The sequence below is a fragment of the Ostrinia nubilalis genome, chromosome Z (assembly GCF_963855985.1).
Source record: "Ostrinia nubilalis chromosome Z, ilOstNubi1.1, whole genome shotgun sequence".
Taxonomy (NCBI): domain Eukaryota; kingdom Metazoa; phylum Arthropoda; class Insecta; order Lepidoptera; family Crambidae; genus Ostrinia; species Ostrinia nubilalis.
Window position 1 is genome coordinate 9,933,595 of NC_087119.1, and position 24,003 is coordinate 9,957,597.

Consider the following 24,003-nt stretch of genomic DNA (forward strand, 5'->3'; position numbering starts at 1 on the left):
TTTATAATGAGTTGTATTAAGAAAGTAAAGAAAATAACCTTCAGTGTGCTTTAATTAATATCAATATCTCATGAGATATACTCCACTCTGAATTACCATTCTTTTCAGAGCAGGGTAAAATCTCAAATCAAAATTGAAAATCTAAATGAATACATACCCCTAAAATAAAAACGACGCTGTTAAATTGTGCATTAAAAGCAGCCCGATTTTCATTTGTTTTCTGTAAGTATTCGATTTTTAATTTGAAATCGTTTTGACAGCTTGTAAGAAGTAAGATGTCCTACAGTGAACCGTTCCATCCGTGACATTCACAGGGGGGCTTCATCGTCAATACCGGATCGCTGGTTCAGATTTTTTCAACGTTTGGAAAACACTGAAATTAATGTCATGGGGGGGGGGCTATTACTGCTCCGATTTTTGCCACTTGACGTTTCAAAATCTAAACTGACTTGTGTTTTCCGACCCCGGTAGCATGTAAGTGTTGATTGGCAGCCCTGCCGTCCTAGCCACTACAAACATACATGATTGCACGACGTGCATACACTTTAAGTTCCATGCACAGAACATGTTGGCTATTAACCCTTAATACGATACAGGAATATTAGTCACTAGTTGACTCGGCGAACTTCGTACCACCTATATTGAACAAAATTATTGTATATTCTAATAGTGAAAAATTTCAGAGCTTATTCCATACAAACAAATAAGCAATCAACTCTTTCCTCTTTATGGTATAGTGTAGATGAGCTTGTATACCTACCATAATATGATTAAACACAAACAGTCGAATTGAGAACCTTCTCCTTTCTTTGAAGTTAATAAGCTTAAAATAAAGTAGAACACAAAACCCTTTCTAAAAATAGTTAGCCATTCCCTCATTAAAATGAGTTTGAAGATTAAACTGGTTCAGCAAATGATACAATTCCTCACCCAATGTCAGCCAACTGACTCTCAAAGCGAAATATTAAGACGACACTTCCTAATTTGATAAATTTCTATCGCAAACACTTTCATTAAACTCTCTCGTTAAGGAGGAAAAGTTCTTTAATTCCGGCATGAATTATTTATATCTAGATCCAACGGTTTATACTTCCCACTGGCACCTAGGCACGGTTATTAATAGTTCCACTTTGCTTTGCACTTTTATTAATTTAAAGTTCCCGAATCCTTTACTGAAAAGGCGAAAACGCCGTTTTGTTTGTGTTGTTGAAGTTATTGTAAGTTTTTCTTTAGCCTTTTGTTGATTCACAATAAACACAATTTGAATTTGAATTTGATTTACACGAATAGCAATTATTGTATTAATTAATGTAACTGCACTAACTGAACTTCCTTCCGATTGTGTGTAACAACTGAGATCACAGGCGTGTGGTTACTTTCAAACTACCTACTACCTAATCTTTATTATACATATAGCAGGACATCGTTTACTAATTAGACAATTGTAATTGCCTGTATGCACCGCACGCCCCTCACCAGACTTACAAATGACTCTAGTAAAATCACTTAGCAAGCTCTATCCAGTGCCTTTAATCCTAATTATCCACATTCTCAGCAATGCGGAACACCTACTAAATTACCAATCAATTACACTCCAATCCAAAGCAAAACATTTAAGAAAACTACCCACATAAAATATAGCTTTGCAATAAATTGAATGAAGATGGTATGACATGTCACGTGTGGCTTCCAAAAGGAGAAACTAATGTTAAACGCAAGGTTCGTTCAACATTTTATTTGGCAGCGCAACACGTACGAGGCACGGAGGTCGTTCTAGCTACTGCGGTTCCTATGCGGTACCGTCGGAAAATTTATGTACCACTGAGCGTGCAAGTCTATCCCGCACCTCGGCACACGGCCCGAAGCTGGTCGACGCAAAAATTCCGCCAACCCCACTCTCCATCGCCGCTCCGGTACAGCACGCTTCCCAGCTGACCCGTACAAACCAACACTTGTAACGCAAATAACTGCGAATTATACACATCCACACATTTTTTCGGGTAGGCTAGAATCCTTGGGGGCCTGCCCCGTTCAAATATTAAGTTTCGTAAGAATTTTAAATTACAACATTAGACGTTGCGTCTCAGCAGAATTAAATATTAATAATGCTATCCCAGCGAACTAAGAACAAGGCCGAAAACGATGAATTTTTAATAGTTATTCTCCTTTGCTTCTGGCAATTAATGTAATGAGGTAGCAAGTTTAGCTCTCCCCGGGGGATGGCTGCAAATTAGAGTTAATTCTCCACTAGATTTGCTTTTGATTGCTGCGTTTAAATGGTATAACAATTCAGATTATTTTCTCGAGTAAATTCCTTAAATCCAAGAGACGTATAGACAGGTCGTTTTGAAGGGAAATTGGTTTTATACTCTGTTAGTGAATTTCCATTGTTGAAACTCGTCGGTGAAGTTTCTATTTGAAACAATGTTTCATCACGTACCTACTTATAATTAAATATTTTTAGGATTTCCATTTTACATTCCCCTTTACAGCGTGTAAAAGTTTTAATTATGTTATAATCCTCGCGTTACTCGTTTAATAATAATGTGCTCTAAAATAACATTCGTGATGGTTTTATTATGGTGGGTTCTGTGCGGAAAATGCATATTAAAGAGAAGAATAAGTACTTCGACATGCGGGTAGATTGACGCTAAATGAAAATATTATGGAGCTTTATTGTAGAACCGCCAGCACCTAGTGCTTTTAAAAGTGTTCCTTGAAAATTGAAATGCTTTTAGTATTTTATATTGTAAAAATAGAGTAACTATTATGTCATAAAATATACGTTACAAATAGTTCATTTTACAGATTCTAATCTTCGTGCAAAATTATCGCTTTCCTTAATTAAACGCTATCTAAAATTATTAAATAGACTCGGCACAGTAAGTAAACCTATTTTGTCATTACCGAATCATTGAGAACGTACGAGCACGGTAATACTATCTATATCGTAGTATGAGTCTTAAATTGATTTATAAATAAAACAAAAGAGTAACGACAGCCACAGTTAAACTTTGGCTACTTATTCGTACTCGTACATTCATAGTCATAAGTACGAATAATAAATATGCAAGGTTTTTTATTTCTCACATTTCAGTAGCCTTGGCATTATCAAGTCTTTAACAAAAATTTCAAAAGACACCTAAGTTAGAGACGTTAGAGATCTCATGACGTCATTGGTCATGTTAGAACGACACGCAGTGTCGCACAGAGTCCCATACAAGTTATTATGGGCAGGTGACGTTTATTTTTGACGTCATGCTCAGCTATTTCCATACAAAGTTGAAACACTTGTAACTTTTTTGTTTTCGGTCCGATTTCAAAATTAAGTAGTTATTCAGAAATTCTATGATTTAAATAAAGTGTTTATTTACTTATACATAAATTATTAACTTTTGAAATCGATGCATATTCCCTATTGAATGAAAACAAAACAAAAGAACTCAGCTCACAGTCAGAGTAATGCTACTAACTCGTTACTTACACGAGCAACCAGAACAATTAATAAAACACTAAAGCCGACGAATTGGAACCGCAGCGAGCCTCCGCAGGTGCACACGTCGTGTCGCACGAGTATTAGCATGTTATAATTAAAACCGAGCGACATCGGTCGTTTGCTAATTTGTCTTCTTAATAAATTGTTTGTTTTTCGTTTCTCGCACGTAATTTGTTCCCTGTAATTTATCACGCGTCGCGGCGGTGCTGTGGATTAGCCCCGCATCCCTCACGGGCAAAGCCGGGTTTACATCACAAACTACTATCGGCCTTGTTGGAATTAATTTAACGATAGAAACCGTGTATACCGGGCGTAATTGAGACGCGAAACATCGTGAGGAAATTCGGTTGCGATGTCTCAATGAAGCAAACAGATGTAACACGTAGAAGTGTAATGAAGTTGCTGGAAAATTTGACAATATAAAAGCTATCGAGGAATTTATATGTGAACGTTTTTGCTCTTCTAGAAAAGTAAGAAATAAATTAGAGGTCGAAATACCTTTAATATAAGTATTTATAAGGAGAACGTTGTATCAGTTTGACTGTATGAAATAATTTATGATTTAAAAAACAACGGCAGTCGTAATATAAACCAACACGCTAATATACGAATAAAACCGTCAGGATATGGATGTTAGCTGTTCCAAATTATTCATACCCAACATTACATTGTCGGCGAAAGGATTTATCAGGAAACATTCTTTCCATTATTATGTCAAAGGAAAGCAAGGCTTTGAGACATCACAAATTCTCGAGAAATGAATGACATTGTTAAGTTTGTCACGCAACTGGAAATGTTGTCTCAAAACTCGTACTTTTATTACAACGAACTATGACGGAAAAAATCCTCTAAATGCTCTTTTCCGGAAAATCCATTTACAGTTACCCGAATAATAATAAGGTAAACATACTAAGTACGGTACATTAAAAGCAGCGTCGTACTACGTCCTCTATACATCTAAATAAAGAAAGAAAATCCTTTTTAGGTTGAGCGCGAGTGTACCTTTAAACCTACGTGATGTTTGAATGATTTGCTCACTGTATCACTTTTGTTGTCAGCTTTGCATAATATCATAAAACCGTTATCCTCTTTAAATCTGGACCCCAAAACAACGCTATTAAACATACAAAATCCGACACAAATAAAAATAAACATCAAAGAAAATGAGATAGCAAGTTTAAGGGCAACCCGAGCATGCTCGCCGAACAAATACCTAATGCAGATAAATAACATTTCTACCTTTACGCAAGAAGCTCGAAATACGATTACACACAAAAGGAGGCGTAGGTAACGAAAAAATAAACATACATATGTTAAAATAATACCGCACGCAGAACCGAATTTGAATTTTTCCCTTTGTGCCTCACCAGCATCGTGTATTGTATTTTCATTTTATTAAAAGCAGGAAAATAAACAAAAATTTTGGGGCTCTTGTCCTACGACGCCCCTCGGACCCAGCCCCCCGGCACCTACGCGCCGCGGCTCCGTACATTAAGGAAAATGTATGATTTGCAACTCCGCCACAGGCACGAACCAACTTACATAATGATAATGGAAATTAAGACTTGTATTTGTATTATTTTTCTTTACTTTGGCGCCGTGTTTTGTGAAGGTTGCTGCTCGAACGCTTCTGAAGCTTTTGTACAGAAATATTTGTAACGACTTCGACTTCATAGTATTATTATGGCCGGTATATTATGGCCTCAAAGTAGAAATAGTCCAGTCATTTGGTACAAAATAATGGCTTTATGAAATTCGTGAAAAGCACATCGAAATCTATAAAATACCAATTTTTATTACTCCCGGAAAACATTCCAGGTAAAACTACCAAATGACTGGACTACTAACTACTAAAATACTATTGGATGGTTCATTAAAAACTAAACTTTAACTTTATTTTCGTAGGAGAAAAACTACAAAATCAAATTACGTCGCTCTTTTCAATTAAAATTTTACTCTCCTAGGTATTTCATTTAGAGTAGGATCCAAGCAATCAGCCCGTTTGATTGGAAATAGTTTCAACACCACCCATACCCATACAAATTGTAGTTAATCAGTCACTAATTACCAAATAAAACTCAAACCAACAGCAACTGAAGGGATCAATCGAGCCACGGAAAGGGCACGTAGCCGGCCCTTCTAATGAAACACCAAAATACACATTACAAGGAATGTTTACTATCCGTACAGTTTTTCCTGCCACTTACAAGGGCGCCAGGGATCGACACATCGGCTAATTAAAGGAAAACAATACTGCGTAACTCACACGGGTGATACACAATAAAAGTTCGGTTGTGATAGCTACCTTAACGCGTTAATGAAATTATTATTATCTATTTAGGTAGTATCTAAATAGATCTCCTCACATCTTATGTTATTAATATTTATTCTTGTAAGAATTGAGGTATGAGCCACGAGTAACCTAAAAGAAAAAATTTACCTGAGAACCAAACACAGAATCCTCAAATTAAGAGAGTATAGCTAAATGTCGTAGTTTTCGGAACGGACTACTATGCCGAGAGCGCGACCTCTCGATTCGCGTGGTTCGATTCCCGGCCGGGCAAAAACTGAAATGATGAATTTAAATTTCTGTGATGGGTCTGGGTGTTACTATGTTTAATATTTACAAAAAAAAATGTATTTAATATGTTTATATCCGTTGTCTAGTACCCATACAAGCTTTGCTTAGTTTGGGACTAGAAGCGTAGTGTAAAATGTCCAAGGATATTTAATTATTATTATTTTTTAAATACTGTAATTTTCGAAAATGAGGGCGTAAAATATTACACTATACTTATCTCCCGTTTAAAATCCTATAGAAGTTTATCAATTTCTTGGGAAATATAATAATTTGCGGTTCTTGTTTTTTTTTCGATGACATAAAGATAGTTTAGGTAGTTTCAACAACGGTTTCACAAAAGCAATATTTAATGGCCTCCGAGCCGATATTTTTAATTGAATTACACAAACATCGCTCCAATAGCATTGAACAAATATGTATTTTTCATGTCTGCGTTAAATAGGAAACATCCCGTCGATGTATCAAAAATATTTAAAGTAAACACTAGCCCAACTGCGTAACAACAGTTTTTATTAGTGTGTTCTTCAAATAAAGGGGAGAAGCTTTTTTAAAGCCAGAGGTTATCACGATTTAAAATAGATAAAAAAGAAAAAATATTTATCAATTTATTAACATAACTATGACATGGACGAAGAAGACAAAACTATATCAAAATGCACGTTAAAAAAAAACAAAAAAACTGTAATTTAAACAAAAAGGTATTAAAAAACAAGAGACAATACAAATTAAAACCCAATTTCACGATAAAAAAATCCCTTTTATGTAGATTAGTGTGATTTTTAACCTTACTTACCTGGATATTTTTGTCTACAGCTGACGTGGGCAGCTGTGAAGTGCCTCTTGGCATGGAGAATGGGATGATATCCAACGAGTCCCTCTCATCTAGCTCCAGCTACGACCAGAGCGTCTCGCCACTCAGCTCAAGGTAAGCTCGTCGTTAAAGATAAAGATAAAGATATTTTTATTTATCAGAACATGTGTGACAATATTGCAATACAGAAATATATTTTTGGTTTTAGTAGGTTTACGTTTACGTTAAATCGCTTTAATAGGTTTATGCCCGTTTTCACCCCTAATTTTTAAGTGACCCCTAGGAAGACAAAATGTCTGTTGTGTTACCAAAGGGGTCACTTAAAAATTAGGGATTGATTGTGAAAATGGGCATTATTAACTTTAAATGCAAGTGAACTTACAAATAGATCCAAAGCGCTCACATTGCCAATTTGAAATAAGGTGCATTTAATATTAGTAAGTACTTATAGGTATATCTATTTATGGTTAATAGACAAAAACAAAGTACTCCAACGTAGTTTTGTGTTAAAGGTTATCTTATTTTTTATAGAAATAATTAACTCTATGCAAATCTAAATTTCGTGTGAAATGAGTCTTAGGATAGATAGAAGAATAAATGAACAAAAAAAAGAAATCTCTTAAAAACGAACTGGAGAAAATTGTAAACTCGTGAATACTGCAGAAAAGATCGGCTATTTCATAGCTAAAGACCGAATATTTAACCTCATTACTTCACTACAGCCTATACATTACTTCCAAGAAAATTCGCTCCCAAATATCCCCGAGGATACCGTAGTAACCTATGCTCCCGGCAACCACATTATTTTATTCTGTTATCCTAGTACACAATGTTGCTGGAGCGATAGTAAACACAATAATAAAGGCACGCAACTTAAGTGGAAGTAATGATGGCCGTAAACAAAATGCGCCTAATATTGTACTTACACAAACTCAGGAATTATAGGAACGTACAAAATGACCAGAAATAAATACATAACGCTGCCCAATATTGGAACTGGACAATCAAATACTTACTTCAATATTGTTTTGTAAACAAGTTTAACGCCATAACACACTGGATAATAAAACAAATAACGTAGAATAATGTTGAAAGCGATCCAAAACATCAGAAGTTCATTACATTGTTTGCAGTTCTCCCCAATATTTCGCTTTGTGGCCGTTAAAATAATACAACAGACACTCGCGGATAAATCATTGCGGAACAAATAGCGCCGCTCTGAACCGATACAATATGCTTATTCGCCGCCATTGTTAAACAACAATAAACTGCTATGATACGGCCAAGTTGTTACAATAATTGCGAATCCCACAACCGCAAAATGCTCATACTTAGCTCAAACAATTAACAGAGGGTCTCACATTCGGCCTTAAGCCCGCATAAGCTGCGCGAGACAATAGCGCAAACTCCTCCCGTTTGAGAAATTCACTAACAGAAAATTAAATTTTCATATGAATTCGGTGCGGCCGTGATCCTACAAAAGCCTTTCGGGGGTTGACTCCCAAAGATAACAAGATGTAAGTACGGATGGATGTGCCAGCCTTATCAACTGAGCCACTTTACATAGGGTCAGAGGCGATTTGGCAAATGCCACGTTAATACAGCGTTTAGCGCGCTTTGTTCTCGGCGCACCTACTGATGAGATCGCCGGGAGATAGTCAAATGGAACGGCCAGGAGCCCGGGTCTTGACAAACGGAGCCCGAAACAGCGCGCCGACTATACTACGCTAATTTTATTTGGTTATGCTCAAGCATGTCTTCTGTGTAACTACAGACGAGCTGAACGAGTCTAATTGACTCAGCCTCTCATCCGAAAGGAAATGAATTAGTTTTAGGACGTGTGCCGGGTAATCTTTCCGTCTATTTGTTTTTAATTACCCGATTAATTTCGCTGTGCTAACCAAAAGATTAGGCTCAGATGTTGCGATTAAAAATGTACGGGTTTGTGTAACGTGTTCTATCAATTTTGGTTTTGTGCTTACATTGTTGAGCAATTAATCAGAGTTTAATCCGAGTTGAATTTGCGGTTCAGTTAGTTGTGCGCAATTTTGTTGTCTTTCATTGTAGCCATTGGTTATTATTACAAACTTAGTTGCGTGTCCATTTTAGTCATTACCTTAACGTCCCCTCCGACAGGATCAGGACGGAGATTCGCGGCGGGGCGTGGTGCCCCAATGGGTTGATCTCCCCCCGAAGCCGACAGTTCCTGGAGATCGACCTTCGCGACGAGTACCTCATCACAGCTACTGAGTCCCAGGGTCGCTTCGCCAACTCAGTGGGCGTCGAATTCGTCGAGAGCTACCTGGTTGAGTACTGGCGCTCGGCGCTCAACCGCTGGGTCAAATATAAAGATTTCAATGGAAGCAGAGTGAGTACTTTTCAGAACTTCATTATTGCCAAGTTTTTTTGGAAGTGAAAGCGAGAGGTATTTGTATTTGTAGAAATAAATGAAATTATACTTACTCGTAATTGTAATAATTATGATCTTCTTGGAAAAATAATGAATGGAAATATACATTGTTAGGATAAACAGGATACTTAATGGCAGGACCCTATATTTTATTTCCATAAAAAAGTTATTTAGGACAAAGTTGAGTTTTCTGCCTAAACTATCGAAAATAGTTTGAAATCAGTTAACAAATATTTACGTTTTAGATACATTTTTATTCGAGGTGTTTTGTCAACAAACACGGGAGATATTCAAACCCGCATGGTTTGTAACCCATAGTTTATTCAGCGTCCTATTCAATGTAGACACATTGAATGTTTGTATGTGAAATAGATACGAGTACCTCCATGACTTGTATCCATCTCGTACCTAGGTATGTAAGTAGTTAAGTACCTATGTTGAAAGTTAGAATCATGACAGCGCAACAAATAAAAAACAAATATTACATTCAGCCAAAATTACAACTTGATTTTCTATTGCATTTAGAAGGACCTAGATATTGTTATGAAGATTATTTTTTATTACATAATTTGTTTTTGCAATCTAAGTTTTCTAAGAAAAATTCAATGAATTTTAAGTAGAAAATACTTATACCAATAATTCATTTAGTCTGTAATCTGTGTCATTGTAAAATGCTTTATAAAGATTTCGGATTATCTGAGCTTCAATATCTAAACGGTTGAAAAGGTAATCTTAATAAACTTAATGATACTTTTCGTCCTCTAAAAATCTTAACTTTGAAAAAGACAAAACACCCATTTAAAGTTCTACAACCTTCTTTTTGCCCAGGAGACACTATTTTACAAGTTTAATTTTAAATCTTAAATAACAATTTACATTATTTTGCTGAATAGAGTGCCTGAAAAAATCTTATAAGCATATTATTTGCGTGTAAACACAGCAATTTAGTTAGCAGGGCAAGTTTCTGAAAACCACCACATGGGAAGGCAAAGATTCCTTTCATGTTTTTAGCGTTAAAATGTAAGCTTCATACCCTAAAACAATTTGGGCAACATTAAATTAGAGCGCAATAGGATAACTCCATCTACACAAACTTCGGACGCAATTCGAACTATTACTTTAAACGTGTTAATTCAATCAGTAATTAAGACTAAACGAGTTTGTAGCAACAAACTTTTCCATTGCGTACGTAGATCTGACGAAAGTTTGCGAGTTCGGTTTGCGAAGTCTCCGCTTACATGGAATTGGTCCCGGAGCGTCGGAGTCGGAAACCTTACCCCGCCGACAGTCAATACATTTCCCGCAAAATTACAACTCCGAAAAACCCTTGATTACATTTAATTTGCAAATTCAATTTCATATACGAGTACGTGCGTATACGAAATTAATTAGCCGTAAGAGCCTCAGGCAAACGAATCCTATTATTTTTTATCTCTAAGGAAAATACTAAAAACGATACCTATTATGTTCAGAACTTGACTTGTTATTACTTTTATATCATGTATTAATACGGGTATAATGATAGAAATTATTATTTAGCAAAGATAAGTAATCTTATAGAATAGGTACCAAGAATATTTCATTAAACAGATGAAGAGATTAGTAGATTCACCTCGGAGTGTAGATCATTCCTTTAAGTTTAAGATTTCCAAAAGGCAATTGCTTTTTGAAAGTGATTATTAGATGTTGATCTTTTTCGTCATTTTACATAATTTGTTTTGTTCCAGTTGATACCTGGAAACGTGAACACATACACAGCTAAGAAGACAACCTTGGAAGCTCCTTTCATAGCGTCCAAGGTGCGGTTCTTCCCCTACGCTGCCCACCCCAGAACGGCGTGCATGCGGGTGGAGCTCTACGGATGCCGGTGGAAACGTATGTATACCCTCATCACATCACGCTTGCGACGTCCTGGGACCCTTGCCTGGCGAGATTGCTGTAGCGACTGATCATTTGCTGTGCGTAGCCGCCAAAGGCGGTGTATTTACTTGTCAATATTTCTACAGAAGCTTTAGTGGCCTACTCCGCGCCTAGAGGAGGCGACATGCAGGCCATGACCGGAGGCGCCAAGTTCGAAGACATGGCATACGACGGCGTTCTGAGAGATGGAAGACTGTCAGACGGTCTCGGACAGATGACCGATTCTCTGTTAGGACCGAACGATTTTGAATTGCCTGACCCTGTAGATACTAGAGGTAATATTGACTGTTCTAGTGAATTCTTTGGGTAGTTCACCTAGTTTCATAGTTACAATAATGTTGTGTGCTTTTTAGGAACTCGCTGGGTCGGTTGGAATAAGACAATGTTATTAGAAGACGAGGTCGAATTGACATTCAACTTTACTGATACAAGACTCTTCCACCACATCGATATTCACACTAACAATATGTTTACTAAAGACGTTCAGGTATTTCACTATTTCTACCGTTTGCAATTTTTTTTTGTTTTTTGTAGGGACTTTAGTAACAACATATTTTTTACTATTGTAGCTCTTCAAAGAAGCTGAAGTATACTTCTCGCTCGAAGGAGAGCGTTGGCAAGAAGACTACATATCTTACGAGCCCAAGCAAGACCGCGTGTCAGAGCATGCACGCGTCATTCATATTGACCTACAGAACCGAACGGCTAAACACATTATGATAAAACTCAAGTTCCAGCATGAATGGATACTAATTAGCGAAATTACATTCAAATCTGGTAAGTAAATTAGTCCTTAGTTAGTTAATTTTAATTACTACTTATGGTCTTGAATTCAGGATTCATAAACCTTTATTGCTCAAACGAACCTCAAATTTTATTATAAGCCACAATAAACCTTTTTGAACATTAAACCCAAAGCCCAAATTCTATTTAAGTCTATTAAGTTGAGTACTTCTACGTAGATGAACTAACGATACCAAGTAAAGTATAATATTCATGGCATAATTAATAGCCCTTAAGCACTCTATCGAGTGCACTCGATATACTACGGTATTTAAACATGCGATAAATTAATAACATCAATTTAAATTAACCGTCGCGCCAACAATAAACTTGTTAGGTAAGTGATGGCACGAAATTCCCGTCGTGTTTAATGCGTACTTAAAAAAATAAATAAATCAGTCAAACCGGGAGATAATTTAATGGGTCTTCGGCACTCATTTTACGCGGGCCCAATCAGTGCTCAATTTTCGGGATAAACATTAAACACCCTTGGATCCACGAATGAGAATCCAAAGCAGTTGATCGAATCAAATGTTTTATACAAACAAATTATTCGGGGGCGAAAAAGTGAGCAGGGTAGATTCATAAGGACGATTGGGTGATTTTTCGCGCTAACAAAAAGGGGGCAAGGAGGGCACCGGAGGCCTGTCCGCTAATAGATCCATTACTCCTCATCGGGTTCCTTATCTGTTGGGAGCACTCGCAAGCCTCCGGCTATTTCACAAATTTTATCTTTCTCTAATTAATCCACAGCTCTTTTGAGGGAATCGCCTCTTAAGTGATAAGTCGCGCCCGCTAAATGAAGAACTTGTAATTAAAGAAAATCTTTGATCTGGATTATTTCATTCCCCCAATTATTATTTGGGGCGACGCGTAGCCCACAGTTTCTAGGATATTATCGGGTTTCTTTGAATTCTAAGTATTCACTCGCCTTTATTGGATCTTGGGATTGAGTGATCTGAAGCGTTCTTGGCGACGAGCGCCTGTTATTAGGAGCACTTGTAAAAAATATGTAAATTGAAATCAACCCTTTATTACGCTTTGTTGTGCTCGTGAATTGAATATTAGAATCGAATTAAAACCATCGTTGTATTGAAATATACTTGTATAAAAAGCTTAGTGGAATACATCAAACAATTTAGCATACAAACCAAAATACTCGCAAGAGAAGCCGCGGGCAAAAGCACAATTAATAAACAAAACAACGTTTCTTCGCTACATGGGCATAAAATCTTTTAAAATTTCATGTATAATTACCTCAAATTATTAACCTTAACATAATCCCTTGAAACCCAAGCCTGTTTCACTAAAGCCTTATTTAACGGAAAGCTTACCCCGTTGTCGTTATGAAATATACATTTTTCAGGAACGGGAACGTAAAATATTTTAAATCGCGGCTCGTCTTTTATCTTCGCGTTGTTGTTGTCATGTGGATATAAATACCTATATAAATATGTATAAATACTTTTATAAAGAGTTATCTCTATTTTGTAGACCTGAAAGATTCTCTAACGCTAAGTGAAGTGTTATTCGGGCTCAGTGAATAGGCAATTTCATGAATAAAATATTAACACTTCTACTTCGATATTATCTGATTCTGTAGATTCGAGGCTGTTTAGGCTTGATAATTTTTAGCTCAATAGATATCGCTAAGTCTTTGTCTCGCAGGTTTTTTTGGAGTCTCTACCTACCTAAAGGGTGCCAAAGATTCCTTTTTAAGATCCGCTGTCTAACCTGTCTCTTACAGGAATGTACATTGTACAGCCGTACTTAATTGGTACCTAAATACTTAACATTTTCATAGTGGCCGTTGTAAGAAATAATAAAATTAATAAGGCTTCCTTTTAAAGACGGATACAATAAATTGTAGCATTAAATTTTGTGCTGTAAGTAATGTAATGAAACGTTTCATGTGCGACGTGCGTCTCCGACTCTAGCTATGTATACTAGTTCACTATACAGTTCAAAATCAAACATATTTATCGCGGAAACTCGTGGGTACTTGTGAGTGTGGGGTAATTCTATCTTATTCGTTATTCGAGTAAGTGTGCCACTAGCACAGACTTGACCTGAGATACACATTACCTTCACTACAATTAGGAATTAGCACAGAATTAACTGACTCTTGGCACCTACTCAGTATTACACTGGCACTCCGCCACTCGCACTCACCTCTGCCGTAAGAAAATTAGGTGAGCAAGCGCAATTTTGGTATCGAATCGATGGATGGATCGTTTTGTTTAATTTTTTTTAGTAGTTTGATTTTTTTTTTTAATTGAATTACTCCGACTAAAAAAATAAACTCACTCAATTCATTAGATCAGAGATGACAGGTATTAAAGTTATTGATTGAACTAATAATAATGTGAATTTATAGTTCCAAAAGAAGCTACTTTTCCATACGGTACTGTTATGAGATATCAAAATGAAATAAATTAAAAAGTACGTATAATTATTACGCCTAAGTTATACAAATACCATACAATGTAAAGCTATTTATTATCTTATCTTTATCAAAATACTAAAATACAACTTCATGCATAACCAAACAACTCTCAACAGCCCATTGAAATATCTTGCGAAATTAAACTTCACAGTGTTATCGTTCGCTTTCTGTGCAGACTGTTTTCATTGTGCAATCCCTCAGTTAAGTTTAGACCTAGTTTGTTAAACTAACTCCTCGACCCATTTATTTCGGTATTCGTGCAGATTTCATACGAAAACTTTGAATGCTAAACTAACGCCATTGTTGCATGCTGCCTTAGTGATAGTCCACTTTGTTACATAAAGCTCAATTTTCTTGGGATGTCCAATTTTTGCCAATTCTATGCACGACTTGCTATTCAACTAGCCCATTCTATTTCAACGTCACTGTACAAAGGGTTGATTTATACTGGGACGTGTTTAAGTGCTTTATACCAGCTTTGATGCATTTTCTTTCAACGAACTACAATTTCCATTGACAGTGCATTTATAAATGACAGACAGACGATTTTTCAAAGCTCTGACTTTCCATTTAGGTATGTGCTTGTTAGCAAAAAAAGTTGTTTTATTTGTAATATCTCTTGCGGTTACGTTTTTGCGAGCGTTTAACTTCAAAGAGTCTGAGAAAAAAGAAAGGCCCAACTTCAATTAATTAAAAAGTCTTATCTTTCAAACAACATACGCTACGTCGAGCGTTAAGCACACAATAAGTCGGTGAGATCCGACTCGCGGAGATAGGAGTTGTTGGGCTCGGCGGGACCTAAGTTCCACGGCATTGTGGCTTCACAATTAGTTCTGTTCTCGACACCTATTCATTTCCCTGTATTGTCTTCGCAGTGTGGCGCTGCTTTTCAATGGACCGCATCAGCCAAAAATAACTTACAGAACGTTTTCTTTTAACGTTTCATTATTTTAAGTAGTACGAGTAATCCAATTAGGCTGCCTGGCGATATAAAAGATAAATGAAGGTAGATAGATTATTTATTTACCTACCGGTAGCTAACAGACGCGTTACTATAGAGACGGGGCGGGTGTGAGGGGCGAGCGTGGAATAATTTGCGTATAATCTGAAACGTTGGGATTGTTTCAATAAAGCTCTCTTCAAACTCAATATCATACGAAAATAATTTAGGTTCTTTTTATTTCATACACTTGGTTTGTTATTTTTTACTTATAGTAAACGTAAAATTAATGTTGCCAGTAGAGAGTTTAGCTCTGTCACAGTATACCCGACAAAAAACAGTAGGTTTTTTAAAGTTAAGGATATCAAACGCTTGATTAGTATAGATGAATATAATTTGTCAACAGTTCCCACAACGGTCAACGCATCGGCCGAATTCCTTGAAGAATACTACAGGACCGATATACCACCGTCCTCTAGAAAGAAACGCAACTCCTCGCTTAGAGTATCAGTCGGATTGGCTTGCGGTGCGGTGGTGGGCGGCGGGGCCTTTATAGCTGCCACTGCTGTGTTACTAACCAAGAAAACTAGACGTCGCATCCCCAATATGCTGAAGAAGCCGTTCTGTCCGGCATTGAGAAGCAACAACGCAAACTCGAGGAACAACCGCCGGGCACCACGGCTGGCGCTGGCTTTAGCGAACTGTCCGCCGATCCATATGCTACGGTGAGAACTTTTATCTTAACTAAGTAAATGGGCCATTTTCAAATAAGTACAACAATTTTGCTACTTATTGTATTGTATTGTAAATACATAGCTAATTTTCTGTTCCAAGTAGCAAATTGAGCAAAAACAATGCGTGGGTCTAAAATAATTGTGTTTGGAAATGACTCAATATACCTAATTAACATACTTACGTCCTCGCGAATTGATTATTTTGTCTCTCCTACTCGTACACTTATAATGTCAAGTCATTTATTTATTAACCATTGCGGTCAAATACCTGCCTTGTCTAGCATAAAAAAAAAAAAAAAAAAATTTATAAATTGACTCAATTTTGACTTTACCAAAAATATTATTGTTAATGTGATTCTTTTGTACATTTTCGTCTGAAATATGAAATTCCGTGAGTTGTATATTATGTGCTGAATGGCGGAAAGCAAGACAGATTTGGTCATAACTTGGCACACATATATAATACAAAGTAGGTCAAGATAGGGGTTACTTTTAGCTCAAGAAAACAAAGTTTCCAGTGGCGTTATACTCGTACCATCTCTTTGTGATAAAGTGCATAAAACAGATGAATCCGCAGGAAATTTCTAGTGCTATTAAGTAATTTATAGCCCTAAAAGGTGTCATTTACAAAATCGCAAGCACTCACAAACGTTTATAACCCCGCATTTTACACATGTACGCTCCAAATTTATACTTCGAAAAAAAGACAGATTTTGTGCGTGTTTTAATTGAATTAGCGGGTTTTAAAAGGGAAAGCCAGTTAATAGGTTTTTTGTGTTAGGTGAAATAAAAATATCTTTGTTTCCAGGCCTGCGGTCGTTGACGAGGATTACCGGGAGCCGTACAATATTTGGAGGGAGACCCTGGGCCGCCGCGACAAGCGCGACGCCCATGATCAAAACGAATACAATGGTGAGTGTCCACAATATTTAGCTAGCTTTTGCCCGCGGCTTTGCCCGTGTGAATTTGAGGCCGTCGCAGAAAAAGTTTATTGCCGTGACAAAAACTAAATCATCATCATCATCATTGGACGTCCACTGCTGAACATAGGCCTCAACAACTAAAACTAAATACGAGTATTAAAAAAACTCTCATCTACCAAAAGCTCTCATCTACCAAATATTTTCATCGTAATTGGTTCAATGGTTTAAGCGGAAAAAGTAATATACAGACAGAAGCTATAGGTACTAAGCGTACTACGGTATGGATTAAATTCATAAATATCTGGTATTATGGCACTTATCAGAGTTATTTGACGATTTTCCTATTAATAGCAAGCTTGAGATAGACTTCCTTTATTAACACACTTAGTTTGTCAACAACTATATCGGCGTGATATTTATTTGCCAAGGTTCCAGTATCTATGATAGCTACTTCCAAGAAACTAATGCTCGTTTTTACCATCTCTAGGACAGGACTGTCTCTAGTGGTCAAGCACAACTTAAAATTGTTATACTCGTAGATCGAAATAAAATATAACCATAATCTAAACATGATCTTAAAGACCCTGAAAAAGAAATTACATTTTATGAATGATAGATTTATCACACTTTCTTAAGTAGATTATGGCGTGTACCTTGCAGAAATCTCCCAATATTTAAAATAGATCAATTTCATTGATGATTCCGAGACAATGTATGTATCTATCGGAATTGTGGGCTGTGGAATTAATTTTTGCTGTTACAATATCCCTATTAACCTCACAAGGTTAACACTTAACAGCAACGAAAACGAGTTGTGGAAATTCTCTTTTAATTGGCATAAAACATTTGCACACGCATTAATTGGCATCGTGTTTATGAATATAGCAATCAGGCAGCGATTCAGTCTTCATAAAAACAAATTGGAAATATCGCATAACAAATATTTGCGCTTTGGTTGACATTACAGAAATCACAAAGTATGCTGATTCATCAACAGACTATAAAATGCCTCGAGGCCATGCTTTTGAATGCGCATTGATGAAACGGTGGTAAACATGAAAGATGGAAAGCGTAATAAAGTCAGGGGCATTTAATCCATGGGGTCTGACCCTAATGGCAAACACTACTGCGGCAAATGAACAAACTAAACGAGGGCTATTTCTTTTTGTTTCACAAATACCGGCTTCATTCCCCCGAAATCCCGGAAATTAGATAAAAATATGAACCGCTTGGAAAAGGAAAAGATGTCGACGATAAAAAAGAAACGGAAATAACATTATCTATTATGATTGCCGGCTGTAAACTTATTGAGCTCGATAAATTGCGGACCTACGCATCAAACCAACCTTGATCCGATGTTTTGGAATCGATTAGGCGGTATTCTATAATGGATATGAATCGATTAATAATTTAAGGTAATTTTTAACTTTCGTGTTGCTGGTTAGAGTTTGTGGTCCTCTAAATTAGTGCCTATTTGTGAGAGATGTAAAGACTTTAATTCTTTGCCGGTGTTTTTTCTGGCCGGCGCTAGTTAGCTCACCGCGGCTCTTCACCGCACTACTCGACGGTCGAGTGCACTTGCCCGAGGATTGTTACTTCCCTCGGCACTCGCTCCGAATGGCTTGAAACGAAACAGGCTAATGATTCGCCTAACGAGACCATTTTTAATCCCTATGTTTTCGAATTCATGTAAAATGAGTTTAATGAGCGCACTGTAAAACTCTTCTTCGTTAGATAGCAACTTTACAATTTGCAAGAAAGTACACTGTTGTTTATTAATCATAAATATGAAGGGAAAAGGCTATCCTGTCACATATTTATATCGAAAAATTCAAATATAAAGTAAACTTTAAATAACTAAAGCCATAGGCATTGAACCCAAAATTGGAAGCCATTGAAAAGAAAACTCTAAGATAGAGGGCGTGCTCGTTACGCCGGCCGGACATCCGGTCGGAAGGGCAGCCATTGTTCCGACGCCATATTGAAAAGATGATGCCCCTGAGTACAGGATAATAGGCGCTCAGCTTCGGCATCTCTCAACCGAGCACGTCATAGAAAATAGCCGACCTACGTTGTAGGATTTGAGAATTTCTTCTGCATTCACTCTTTGTCGTCGTAGACAGCTTACTGGATTTCTTCGATTTCAAAGGAAGGGGGAGCTTTTGATTCCTTTAGATGTTTAAAGATTAGAGAGCACAATCGGTTTCCGAGATTTCTGTACTATGATCATTAATTACTTTTCGCAATTGGAAGTGGTCCATATAAAGTTATGTAGGAAAGGTAGGGGTTTGAGTAAAGATGGTTACGAGCTTTAAGGCACGCATCGCCTGCATATCGCAAGTCTCGCAACATGTGGACCTATTCGTGGCGTGGACAGACTAACCTATGGAAGCAGTGCCATACTTGTGGATGTAGGCGTGCACTTTATGGTCACTAGTCATAATATGTGATCATAACAGACAAAAGACATTTAATTTTGTTTCACACGCAATAGATTGACGTGATCATGAGCCAATATTGCTACGCCCACTTCAAACCGACATACCATGCACCGAAAAGTCTGTATCCACCTTCAAATATACCTTTTTGTTACAGAAATATGCGAGGATCCAGAGTTTCCGCGCCCCTATATGATGAAGCGGCCGGACCCACACGAAAGTTTTTACGCTGCCACGGATATTATACATCATGTAAGTACTAGTGTTTTCAGGTTTATTTTAATCTAGAATGGAGCTGTATACCTGTCGGAATATTGGCATTTCATTCTCATTATTTTCTCATTCTGGTACTTCTGAAATAGATGGGACTTTAAGTGTCCTTACTGTTTTGTCAGTTGTATAAGTAAGCACTTATCAGGTTCAAATATTTATTTAAATTCCACGCTTTAAAATATCGGTCACAGCATTAATCAATGGTCAACATCGACCATAAATATTGAAGAGTTAATAATACCAAACGCGAAATGGCAATGCCAGATTTTGTATGGAAAGTGGCGTCTTTTTTTTTTTCGCGCGGCCATCGACCAAACTTTGTTTTTTGATTACAAAATAGTGTAATAAACCAAACTTACTATGGCATGTATACTTCTAAACTCAGTCTGAACTGAGTTACGAGCAATAGAAGTTTGATTATTTTCATACTAGATTTGCTTTTCAACCGACTTCAAAAAAGGAGGAGGTTCTCAATTCGACCCGTATGTTTTTTTTTTTTTTTTTTTTTTTTTTTTTTTTCTATGTTTGTTACGCGATAACTCCGCCAATTATGAACCGATTTGAACAAATCTTTTTTCGGCGTATAGGTAATACCTCAAGGGTGGTCCCATTTAAATTTAATAATAAAAAAAACAACCCCCAAGGGTGGAAAATTGGGGATGAACTTTTTTATACGCAATATCTCCGCCGATTATAAACCAATTTGAACGATAATTTTTTTGTTGAATAGGTATTATCAAAAGGGTGGTTTCATGCGAATTTGAAGAAAATATTTCACCCCCAAGGGTGGAAAATTGGGGATGAACTTTTTTATACGCAATATCTCCGCCGATTATGAACCAATTTTTTTTGGTCTCAGTATACTGCCTACCTTCAGTGGTAACATCAAGGTAATAATTAGTTAACTAAAAAGCAAGAAATAAGTAAAATTTTATATAAAAAAAAACCGACTCCAAAAAACCTACACTAAAACGTAGAAAAATAATTACTAATTACCTACTTATTTATTAGGACGAATTATTAATATTTATGTAGGTATACCATGATTGGTACTTTTGGAGTCGGTGCAGGCAAACTTTACATGTTTCATAATCTTGGCACCGACTCCAGAAGTACCAATCATGGTATACCTACATAAATATTAATAATTCGTCCTAATAAATAAGTAGGTAATTAGTAATTATTTTTCTACGTTTTAGTGTAGGTTTTTTGGAGTCGGTTTTTGTGCGCAAGTTTTGTAAGAAATTGCAACAAAATATTGGGCTATTTTTTTATTGCGCTGATTCTGCTCCATACTGATGTCTGGAGCCTTTAATGGATGATATTGTTTGTTTACACATACAATCTCACTATTTTGTTGCAATTTCTTACAAAACTTTGCGCGCAAAAAGCAAATCTAGTATGAAAATCATCAAACTTCTAATGCTCGTAACTCAGTTCAGACTGAGTTTAGAGGTATACATGTCATAGTAAGTTTGGTTTATTACACTATTTTGTAATCAAAAAACAAAGTTTGGTCGATGGCCGCGCGAAAAAAAAAAGACGCCAATTTCCGGCATTGTCTTTTGACAATACGATACAAATCCACAACGCATCTCTATGCGCTTAATCATAATCAGTGAATTTCGCATGCAAATCCCACTACAAATGAAAACGGAAACGTTACTACAATGATTTGATTGATAACACCCCACTTCAATTAATTATCGGATCAAATAACCAATTTAGAATCTAACACCTCTCGAAACTCATTTCGGAGGGCTGTTACTGTCCAAACTAGAAAAGCCGAATATTATAATGGGAGGTTTGTGATTCCAGCGCGATTCAATTTTCTGTTAGGGATTGTAGTTTTAGAGTCAATCGGTTGTTTAAGAGGCTATAATGTTGTTTAAACCTGTTAAATTATTCGGTTATATTTAAAAAGAATTTTGATAGTAAATAGCGTATAAAACTGTATAATTAGGTCAGTTTTATAACATAATTTTGCTAATAGCTGGTAACTAAAACTATACTTAATAGTAAATCTTAATGCCTAAGTGTTCTGGAGGCCTAGATTCGAGCGTGCTCGCTAAGTGCTAGTTGTTGTTAATAAAGTAGGTATTAGCTTCGTTTATGACTTAATGTTCTCAGTTGGAAATACTATAAACTTGAGAAAATATAAAAAGGTAACATGGTCATTTTTGTATTATTAAAAATCTCTTTCACAAGACGAACCTAGGCTTTACACCTAGGCTTAGAATACAAGCTTTTAATAAGTTCTACTGTCTAACCGTTCACATTATGTCGATCATTGAAAACGGGAAATTAATCAGTGACGTTCCCCCTCTTTGTTTATTAGGTAAGCACTATTATCTACCCTCAGTGCCTATCAATTCAAGTTGTTGAAGCACGTTTCGCCTACAACTTTGGTCAGCGGATTGAGGTTGCTTGAAGCAAGGTAACAAGCGGTGGGGTGCAGCTTCCTGCCAAATCCTCCGTCATTATTTGCAAGCTGCTTGTCTACGAAACAGGCGGATATTGTGCGTATAAATTCAAACCATTTTGCAAGAACCATACCTAACTATTACAACTACTAGGTCTACTTAAGTAGCGACTTAGCTCCGGCTTCGCATGGTAACGATTAAAACAGCATTGAAATGCGTTGCCTAGTTTTAAATATCTCAGCGTACATGCAGAGGGAGCGACTTTCTTATACTATGTAGAGATGACTCCGAACGTAGGCATATTATTAACTAGCTACTTAACTAAGTAACTTAACTTAAGTAACCTAATATCGACTTTTTGGTATGTTTCCAATAAAATAAAATGAAAATTTTTAGTAAAGTCTTAAAACAGGAATTCGTGTTATTTTGTCTCAAAAGCCTAACTTATTCATAAAACAAGCCCTATAACCACACCATGCAACAGCTTGCCATATTTTCTCCCACACACTGACATGAATTTATGTCTCAACAAGCGCTTTATGCCCAGTCATGGGAATGCTTTGACAGTCCCCACAGATACAGTAATGCGGGTAGGAGAGTGCGTCTGTGACAAAGGTCCGAATCAGCGTCATTAACGGACGACACGTTTACGTAGACCGCAACGCGGATGTAAAATCGCACTGAATTCGGCTACACACGTCGCACAGTAATTATCTGGATACACTGACGCCCTCCCGTAATTCTGACTAACAGCCGTGAATGTGTCACCTTAGCGCGCTACAAACACGTCAAAATGAGTGGAAACGGAATAGTAATTATGAAATAATTACTGTTAAAGAGACAATTAAAAAAAGTTTGAATAATATTAAAATAGAGACTGACAATTTATGTGATTAGTGACACAATTTTTTTAAGCTTCATTTTCTCCATTCATTCACTACGCATAAAATGTCTCTCAAGATACACTTCAATAATTCCCAGTGAACTAACTAACACTCGTGAATGTGTTATGTACACTGCAAACACGTCAAAATTAGTGGAAACAGCATAATAATGTTTAAATGAAGACTCAATTTAAACAGTCCTTTCGGTGATTAATAAATAATAATAAATATCCTTGGACATTTTACACTGCGCCTCTAGTCCCAAACTAAGCAAAGCTTGTACTATGGGTACTAGACGACGGGATAAACATACTTAAATACTTTTTCTTTTTTGTAAATACATACATATTATACATAGAAAACACCCAGACCCGTCACAGAAATTAAAATTCATCATTTCAATTTCTACCCGGCCGGGAATCGAACCCGGGACCTCTCGGCACAGTAGTCCGTTCTGAACCACTACACCAAACGGCCGATTAATGACAATACGTTTATTTATTTAAAAGCTTTATTTTCTCCCCATTATCTTGTCTCTCAAGAGACACTTCAATATTACCATTAGTGGAAACAGCATGTTTGTTTGCTTAAACGCGCTAATTTCAGGAACAACTGTTTCGATTTCAAAAATTATTTTTGTGTTGGATGGCCCATTTATCGAGGAAGGCTTCATTTAAGCTATAACTTCACCCTACAGCCGATAGGGGCGGAGCAGTAAAGAAAAATGTTACAAAAACGGGAAATATTATTCAAACTATTTTCTCGTGTACGAAGTCGCGGGCACAGCTAGTAAATAAATAAAGACTCAATGTAAAGTGTCCGTTCGGTGATTAGTGACAATACATTTTGTGTATTTTAAAGATTTATTTTCTCTCATTATCTCAGTCTCTCAAGAGCCTCTCCAATTATTCCCAGCGAGTGGGAGTACCGAGCGAGAACTC

General features: G+C 36.7%; 1 protein-coding gene across 1 annotated transcript in view; it reads left to right on the forward strand.

The window, feature by feature from the left end:
* Nucleotides 1-24,003, forward strand: part of LOC135086939 (discoidin domain-containing receptor 2-like) — a 105,382-nt gene that overhangs the window by 30,881 nt on the left and 50,498 nt on the right. Inside the window, exons 2-10 of the mRNA XM_063981763.1 lie at nucleotides 6,891-7,002; nucleotides 9,025-9,256; nucleotides 11,026-11,173; nucleotides 11,305-11,493; nucleotides 11,572-11,705; nucleotides 11,788-11,995; nucleotides 15,794-16,112; nucleotides 16,930-17,033; nucleotides 19,640-19,734. Of these exons, the coding sequence (XP_063837833.1) occupies nucleotides 6,891-7,002; nucleotides 9,025-9,256; nucleotides 11,026-11,173; nucleotides 11,305-11,493; nucleotides 11,572-11,705; nucleotides 11,788-11,995; nucleotides 15,794-16,112; nucleotides 16,930-17,033; nucleotides 19,640-19,734 (1,541 nt within the window). The remainder of the gene's footprint in view (nucleotides 1-6,890; nucleotides 7,003-9,024; nucleotides 9,257-11,025; nucleotides 11,174-11,304; nucleotides 11,494-11,571; nucleotides 11,706-11,787; nucleotides 11,996-15,793; nucleotides 16,113-16,929; nucleotides 17,034-19,639; nucleotides 19,735-24,003) is intronic.